At 48.3% G+C, this 9011-nt stretch overlaps 1 protein-coding gene across 2 annotated transcripts in view; it reads right to left on the bottom strand.

Moving 5' to 3' along the window:
- Positions 1–71: 71 nt before the first annotated feature.
- LOC110132184 (myeloid-associated differentiation marker-like) overlaps positions 72–9011 on the bottom strand; it is a 113349-nt gene continuing 104409 nt past the window's right edge. For both annotated transcript variants that reach the window (XM_070478362.1, XM_070478363.1), the window contains one exon: positions 72–3011. In XM_070478362.1, coding sequence (XP_070334463.1) covers positions 1733–2593 — 861 coding nt within the window. In that variant the 5' untranslated portion in view covers positions 2594–3011 and the 3' untranslated portion in view covers positions 72–1732. The remainder of the gene's footprint in view (positions 3012–9011) is intronic.

Raw genomic sequence — 9011 nt, 5'->3', positions numbered from 1 at the left:
ACCCCACTTGCCTCTGGGTGAAGATCACATGCTTCATCCCAGTACCAGGGTGAGGGGCAGCAGTGGGGGGTCCTTCCCCTCCCCTCCCCCACAGCTCTGCTTGCCTGGCTCCTCTGGCCCTGGTGACTCTAGGATGCTGGGCTCTGAGCCTTTGTGGCTGAGAACAGGAGAGGAAGAAGGCTTGAGATGACTTCACCAGTTATTTAAAGGGCTGCTGGTCTTAACGTATGCCTGCCCACTCACACACACACACACACACACACACACACACACAACCACACACAGTCAGTAGGCACAAACCACACACCTTTAAAGACAGGAATCCAAGGGCTAGCCGGGCCCCTTTAAGACCTGGGCTGTTTCTGATTTCTAGTCAAATTTGGGCAATTAGGACCTGTGGATTTTGTTGGTTTCATTTTCATTCTGTTTATTTTATCTTTGAGGTTTTAAAAAAAAGAACATTGTGGATGTGGACGAAAGGACAAGATTTCTCTCTATGGTTGACAGCAGGGGCTGATGGGGATTGGAAACTCCAGGTAATTAAAAGAAACCATACATATTTTTTCTACATTTATATAGGTCACTTTATGCCTGAGTCTCAGAAAAGCAGAATTCAGTGGCAAAAAGCCACTGACACGTGTGTGCACACACACTCAAGTACTGCAATTCATTTGACTACAGCAATTAAAATCCCCACTCAGTCAACCCACCTTCCCCAGAAAAACAGAAAAGAAATTTCACCTTTAAGAACAGGTCCATTCAGTCAATTTTATCCTCCTGACCAGAAAAAGAAAACAAAAAATCCCAGGCAGGCTAACATCAGCTTTAAGGCTGGCAGGGCCATGCTCTTCTCATTGCAGAGACAGGACCTGCTCTTTTGATCACTGAGGCAGGAGGGCCACATCACTGCCCCTCACCAACACTGCAGACAGGAGTCTTCAAGACTCTGGGGTTCTTCAGCAGCTCCTACTTTGATTCCCCAGAGAGTAGTTAGGATAGGAAGCATTCAGCCTTTGCTTCCTTTAAGACGGCCTCTGCAGGCGGTGGGTTTTCAGCAAGCTTGGAGAAATTCTGGAGCCAATGTCAGACGGGCCAACCACTAGCTGGGCCCAGGGACCCAGGGTCTCTGCTTCAAGAGTCCTCCCACTGGAAATTACTGACCTCCAGAGATTTTTTTTTTTAACTTAAATTTAGGGAGACACACTGTACAAAAAGAAAAAGGACCCAATGCCTTGCTACACACCCCCATCCCCAAACCCATCACACACCCCCAGGGGGACAGACACGCTTTGGCAACGAGGCCCCTCCAGAGGCCCAGGGTGTGAACAGCTGCACAGAGGGCTGTGTGCTGTGCAGTCAGCACCTTAGGAGGTGGGAGGGGCCGGTGGGCAGAGAAGGAAGGAGTCTCAGGTCCTGATGGATCAGAAGAAGGAAAATGGAGAGAGGTGGTCATGACACAGGAGACGAAAAAACCAAGAATGACCAGAAAAGGGGAAAAAAGCAGAAAATGTAGAAAAGATGAGAGAAGTAAGAAAAAGGCAAAACAGGACATGGGCAACCAAAGAAAATAGGAAGGAGATAGAGAAGAAGGTGGGAAGGAAATGGGAAAGGGGATGAGATGAATGCAGAAGGATGTGAGAAGGGAGAGAGGAGAGCCAGAAAGAGGACATCAGAGCTTGGTGATGAACTTCAGGTGAGACAAGGGAGGAACTGGGAGCCCTTGGGCAAAGCCTCAGCCGCTGTTAAAATTCAGGCGGGCAGAGAACACCAGGTCAGTCACATAAATCAGCAGGTTGATGGCTGTCAAACTAACCACAGCCAGTTGTTGGTCCCAGATGCACACAGAGGTGGGGAGTCCACTGCTGCAGTTCACATCACTGGACCGCTGCCTGCCCAACTCCTCATTGAACTGGTAGAGCGGCCAGAGGAGCAGAGCAGTGGTGTAGAGGAGGACGGAAAGCAGGGTCAGCACAAGCTGGAAAATGGAGAAGGGGATGGACAGCCTGTTGTCACATTTGCCCAGGATCAGCAGGATGGCCACGGATGACAAGATGAAGCAAATGGAGTACACGGCCACACACCACTCCAGGGCTGGCTGGTGCAGGTACAGGGAGGTGTTGCTGAGGAAGACAAAGATGACACAGGCCACAATGGTCTCCAGCCCCTTAAGCAGGCCTGGCACAGTGGCCATATAGCCTGTGATCATGTTGGGCTGGGCCCTAGTCCAGGTCACATCCATGGCATAAGCCACAAAGGCGATGCAGGAGAATACAGTGGAGATGATGGTGCGGTCCCAGTCGTGGCTGTTGGACAAGAGCTGGACGTAGATGATGGGGTAGATGATGGAGGCCGAGAGGCAGAGGAGGGCAGAGTAGCAGTTGCAGGTGGTGAGAAAGTTGTCCCAGGAGAAGGGGAAGTGGCCCTCCAGCCCACATAACTCAACTATGAGGATGAGGAGGGTCAGGACGAAGCAGAAGCACCAGATGAACATGGGCCAGTTACCTATGGCCCCCTTCCAGGTGCCCACGCTGGCCCCCAGAGAGAAGGCCATGCAGGTGGAGAACAGCTGCAGCTGTCGGAGGCAGCAGCCCATAATGGTCGGGGAGCCCGGGGCCTGAGGACGATCATGTGGTAGTCGTTCTGGTCTTACTGGTCACCGGTATGGCAGGGGTCTTCGCTGAGGATCCACCTGAGAAAAGTCCAGCCCTGGAGGGGGATTAAGTCAGATGCCAGGGAAAGGCTCAGGGCCCTGTGACGGCTGAGGCTCAGGATCTGTGGAGCTGGAATCAATGGCTCAGACACTCGGGTAACAGCACAGCTGCCCCCGAATGGTTCTCCTTCACCCATCACCCTTGACCTTGTCACGAGACTTGTCTTATCCCAAAGCTCACAGCTGGGTTGGGTCTGGCATCAGACCATGAACATTTTTTCACCTCTTTCTGCTGCGTGCCATTATCTATGGAGACACAGGGTAGCCTGACCCTTATCTGCGACTCCAACCTTTCAAAGTTCTGAAAATTGAAAAAGAATTTAAAAAAAAAAATTGTATGGTGACAAAATTTGAACTGAACAGACCCAGACCATTTATGGCCTTTATTTCATGTAGTGTGAATGTTCAAAAGTCAGTTACAGAAACACTAATGTGTTTGATTACAAGGTGTTTCAGACCCCAGTGGGGTATTATGTCATGTAGGATAGATGCACCATGTTACATAAATGAAGCTGAAAAATTCGGAGTCCTGGAGCATATCTGACCCACATGGTTTCAGAAAAGAGACTGTGGATTGTACTGCTAACCCCATTTTACAGATGAGAAAACTAAAGCTGGGGGAATTAAGTCCTTCCCAAAGGTGGCACTGGAGAAGGAAATGGCAATCCACTCCAGTATTCTTGCCTGGAAAATCCCATGGACAAAGGCCTGGTAAGATACAATCCATGGGGCTGCCAAGAGTCAGACACGACTGAGCACACTCACATACTAAGGTTGCATGACTAGGAAATGGGAACCCCAATAACAATGCCAAAGCTGCAGATTTGAAGGCTTTGCTCTATAGCCCACATGTCAAAAGGGCCCATGGGTGGGAGCCCAGGACCAAAGCTCAAGGCTCTGGGACCCAGGACACACTTTCAAGGCCACAGCAACTCCTTCCACAGCAACCTGAAGACATACGGGTCCCGGCCTTTCCTCCTTGCAGCCATCACTAGAAGGAGCTGCCATCTGAGGGGACACAGCCCCACCCGGAGGAGGGCGGCTGCAGGGGTGAACAGGGAGGAGCCATGGGGTGAGAGCAAGGCTGGGGGGACAGGATGACATGGGAAGTAGGGACTGTTCTGAATCCCCTCCCCCAAGTTTTACCTTAACATGTAACTCTTGCACATTGGAGAAGGGAGACCCCAATCCAGCATGACTCCAAGGTAGAGGATCATGGAGGAACCATAGAATAAATTAACATGTTTGGCTCTTAAGCTCCAAAGCTGCCATCCAGGTGGAAGTCTGGAAAGATCTAGGAACAGTCCTACCTGAGCAGGATTTTCCTGGCCTGGGAGACTGGTTAGCAGCTTCCAAGCTGGGAACCAAGGGATTGGAAATGAACAAGGATGCTGTGTCTGATGCTGAATGGAGCCTTTCAGGGCATCCCAGGGAGTGGGTGGGGATGGATGGATGATCAGCCCCCTTTTAAAGGCAAAAGCTGAAAGAGGAGGCACCTGCTGGACCCCTGGGAGGAGACAGCCCTGAGGATGCACCTGGGATTGTGGCAGGGCTGGGGGGAACAGAGTGGAGACGACTTGGGGGGAATTCTAGAGTATCAGTGGCCCTGAGGCAGCCCAATAGGTGTCTTCTGACCCAGAAGGGATGCAGGCATGGAGCCAACCTTCCCCATAGAGGAGAGGCCTGGAGTGGAACTGAAGAAGCCCCATGAAAGCCTCAACACGTCTGAAATGCTATGAATTGTGAGCCCCGAGAAGTGTCCCTGGACAGTGACATGCCATCTTCACCATCTTTCCTTATAGCCCAGTGTTTGGCTCCTTTGTGTCGCCACGGAGTCCCTCTGAACATTGCACATTCTGGTGAAATCCTTACAGACGTGACAGAGCCAGCCTGGCCTCTGGGAGCCAGAGTGGTGTTAAGGACTCAGGCCAGAGATATTACTCAAACAAACCAACAATCTCAGGGGCAGAATAGCAGCAATTATTTAAGTATTCTTGGAAACGCCAAAATTTTCTTTCTTCTAGTTTGTACTAATTTTTTCCTCTAGGCTGCAGAACAGGACTTGCATTCTCAGCACAATAGCACCAACTCCCTCATTCCACCCTCCCTTCCCCAAGACACACCACAGACACACACACACACACACACACACATATTCTCAGAAGAGAAACCCATGAGGCAGAGGCTTCTGTGAGTTCATAGAAAGCCCATGACCCAGGGAACTGGAGCCCATCCTCTGTGACTCCTGGTCACTGTGGTGGAACCTAGCTCCTCTGCGAGTTGCATTAGGTGGAGGAACCAAGGTTGGCGGAGGGGGAGGGTGCTGGGGACAACAGCTGGAGAAAAGGGTCCTCCTCAAACAGTTCAGAGCCCTGGAGAAGCCGCCCAGCATATTTAACTACAGCGTCTTTGCCCACAGTGGAGGCAGAGAGCCACTTGATATCCTCAGACAGTAGATGGCGCTCTTGTACCTGGTACTCAGCACGTGGACACACTCCCACCCCTACCTGAGGCCTGACACTCGGGTGCCTCTCCCATAATGGCCCCTGAGGACCAGTAGCTGCCACCTAGAACCAGCTTCTCCAGGAACAGCAGCCTCACTCCTGTCTCCATCACCAATCACATTAGTGAGGGCCTCAGTGACTGTCAAAACATCACCAGGCTCTTACCAGGGTCTCCAGTGACGTCACTTCCTCTGCCTCGCTCCCCATTTTCCAGTAATTGTGCCCAGAGCATGCAAGCTAATTGAAACAAGACACGGACTTTTGTGCTAAAGCAGCCTTCACCAGAGAGGCAAGGGCGGCTTCTGGAAAATGTTAATGCTTTCCTGTTGGATGCAAATCCTGCTTGGAACTTAGCTTCAAACGAAACCTCATCTGTAAAATGAGGGGGTTGGACAATCCCGAAGAGCCATGCTGGCTCTGAGAGTTTATGCTACTGTGAAAAAAATTCCAGCTGAGCCCTGGGTCAGGGAGCCAAAGGCTACTTCTGGTTGGCAATGGTGTTGTCACAAAGTGGTTGCAAATCAGTTTTTCTTTTAGGCCCTGCAGCTGATAGGTTAATTTCTATTTTGTGGGCCTTACTCTGAATAATTCCATGAAAATCTCTCCACTGACATCACCAACCACCAGATAGGAGGTCCCCAATGTGCTAACCTCAGGCTGAGTCACTTTTCGAAGACTTGGTTCCAGGTAGAAAAAATGATTGCTTATGATTGGGACCCCTAGTTGCCATGGAAACCAAGTTTCTCCCTCTCTATCCATCTTCAGGAGATGTGAGCTTCAGAAGGTTTCTCACCTACCCATGCTCAGAATCGAACTTAAGAAGTCCAATCTTGGGTCAGGCAAATCCATCAGATATTGAAGACAGACAAAAGTTCTGTGCTCTGGACAGTAGAACAACCTGAATTTGGGAGGTGTGCACTTCACTGCCATATAATTTTGGCTTGGAGGTTTATTGTTTGTTTGTTTGGTTAATTATTTCTTATGGAATTTCTCCACATAGGTCCAGTCTTCCTGAGACTTCCTAAGTTCTTTATTTGGAAAAGAAAAAGATCCCCCCAAAAAAATCCTTTAATAAGGAAAGAGAGAGAGAAAAGAGGTTTATAACCATTTCAGCTGGAAGACCCAAACCACTGAGTAGAGAAATGTGTTTAGAGAAGATCAGCAGGTATGAGATGAACCACAGCTAAGACCAGCAGACAATTTCTAAATCGACAAAGCAAAGAGCTTTCTCTTTACTCCACTTCGAAATTCTTTGGGATCCTGGAACCTCCACACTGAAAGAAGTCTGAGAAGTCACCTGGTGTAACTACCCAGCTTACGGCAATCTGTGTTCCTCCATCCTTGGCAATTGTCAGCCTACTCTCTGCTTCCCTGGGCAGTCAATTCTATATTCTTATAACTTGGCTGAAAAAAAACCTCCTGAGGTTCTTAGAATGAGCTGAAATCAGCCTCCCTGTTCCTCCCATTCACCAGTCACAGGTTTGTTCTCAGGACCATGCAGAGAAAAAAGTACAAACTCTAGTCCCAGTGAGCTTGGACAGCACTATTGGCAGCAGGTGCCATGTCATCTTCTCTTCTGGATGAATACCCTTCGTTCTTTTCATCGCTCCTCATTTTCAGGCATTTCCAGACCCTTCACCCTCCTGGCCACCTGCCTCTGGATGCTTTCCAAATGGTCAGCTTCCCTTTCCCACTATAACTGGGATTCTGTGCTGATGATCCGGATTCTGAGTTGATGGACTATTGGATGTAGAAAGTGAAAGTTGCTCAGTTGTGTCCGGCTCTTTGTGATCCCACAGACTATACAGCTCATGGAATTCTGCAGGCCAGGATACTGGAGTGGGTGCCCTTTCCCTTCTCCAGGGATCTTTCCAACACAGGGATCAAACCCAGGTCTCCCACATTGCGGGCAGATTCTTTAACAGCTGAGCCACAAGGGAAGCCCAAGAATACTGACATGGATAGCCTATCCCTTCTCCAATGGATCTTCCTGACCCAGGAATCAAACCAAGGTCTCCTGCATTGCTGGTAGATTCTTTACCAACTGAGCTATCAGGGAAGAAACAAGCTCAAACCTGAAACTGCGAAGCCACATAGGGGTGGCTCACCAGAAACGAGCTACAGGGACATGTCCTCTCATCAAGGACATCTTTGAGTTGCTGGCAAACACTGTGGCATGTTGTCTACCATGAGAACCACATGCTGAAGTAAAAGTGTTAGTCACTCCATTGTGTCCAATTCTTTGCAACTTTACAGACTGTGGCCTACCCAAGAATCCATGTAGCTTCTCCAGGCAAGAATACTGGAGTGAGTTGCTATGCCCTCCTACAGGGGACTCTTCCCAACCCGTGGATTGAACCCAGGTCTCCCACATTGCAGACAGATTCTTTACCATCTGAGCCACCAGGGAAGCCCCAAACACATCCTTAAGTGTCTCTAGAGAATCAGAGTATAGTTGGAAGTGATTCCTTTTTCCTTCAGTGAATGTTTAGTATCAACCTTTTAAGATTCTATCTCTGATCATAGAAGAAAGGTTTTGGAGCCATGATAATAGATGGTCCAGTCTCTAACCTCAAGGAGATTCACTGGGATAATCTATAGAAGCTTAATTGGTCCAGGTGTGCTAGCTCTAAACAACTTTGGAAGAATTCTGCTTGTGATTTTAATAAAAAGCTTAGTCATAGAAGATCATAGATGATTGGAGATGGAAGGACTCTCAGAAAGCTTGAATTGATGTCCCTTGGTTTATAGATGTGCAAACGGAGCTCCAGAATTTGTAACTCATCCACCTAGCCATCCATCCTTTCATCCATTGACACAACAAGTGTATTTATGTAGCAGCCACAAATTGCAAGTAATATATTTGCGGAGAGTCCAAAGTGAACAGCAATACCAGATAAGGGGTAGGAAGTAACTTCCTTGGTGTATGGATAAAAAGCTCTTATTGAATGATCTGGCCAACATAATCTGGTTGGTTGACAGACATCAAAGCCAGGACTCGAAACCAGGTCTTCTGCTGTCTGGCACAGGGCTTTTCCCAAAGCACATGCTTTCACTAGTAAATGACTGATGGATGGTAGGCAATAGAGCATCTGCTCTATATCAGGGAAACTTGTCTTGATGGAACACTATTTAGACATTACAGACAATATATCTGTAATTGGTGAATGTGCTGGTTACACAGATATAGTGCTTCACACTGAAAAGCATGATGCAGAAGATAAACATCATTTCTGTCCATCTTCCAGAAGTATAGACAGTCTCTCCTTAACTCCTTCATTCATGACTCCTCCTTGCCAACAGTTTACCAAAACTCTCTCCAGGATCCACCAGAGAGCAAATCCAACTTGTTTTCTTTAACTTTCCTGCTCTTTGAGCCCCATGAGATAGGATGCTATTGGCTTTCCTCAACATCCTCCTTCGTTGGTTCCCATATCCTTCTCTCTCCACTGCCCACTTGCTGACACTATCCCTTATCAGGCCCTTAACCATGAACATTATCAGGAATATTACCTTGTACATTATAGCTTCTGAATAAATATATTTGTTGAGTGGATGGATGGTTGGATGGATGGATGGATGGGTTGCTAGGTGAATGAATGGCAAATTCTGGAGCCCAGTTTGCCCATTTATAAACCAAAGGATATTAATTCAAGCTTCCAAGGTCCCTATTCTTCATATTTTGCCATAATGTCTCTCTTTTGAGAACTGACTCATTCACAGACTATCAGCTATCATCTCTATGTATGAAGTTTCCAAATCTACATCCCCACCTTGACAAGAACCCCTTGTTCCAC

Source organism: Odocoileus virginianus, chromosome 16 (genome assembly GCF_023699985.2).
Source record: "Odocoileus virginianus isolate 20LAN1187 ecotype Illinois chromosome 16, Ovbor_1.2, whole genome shotgun sequence".
NCBI lineage: Eukaryota > Metazoa > Chordata > Mammalia > Artiodactyla > Cervidae > Odocoileus > Odocoileus virginianus.
Note: the sequence above shows the minus strand (reverse complement) of the source record. Positions and strands in the feature narration are given on the sequence as shown.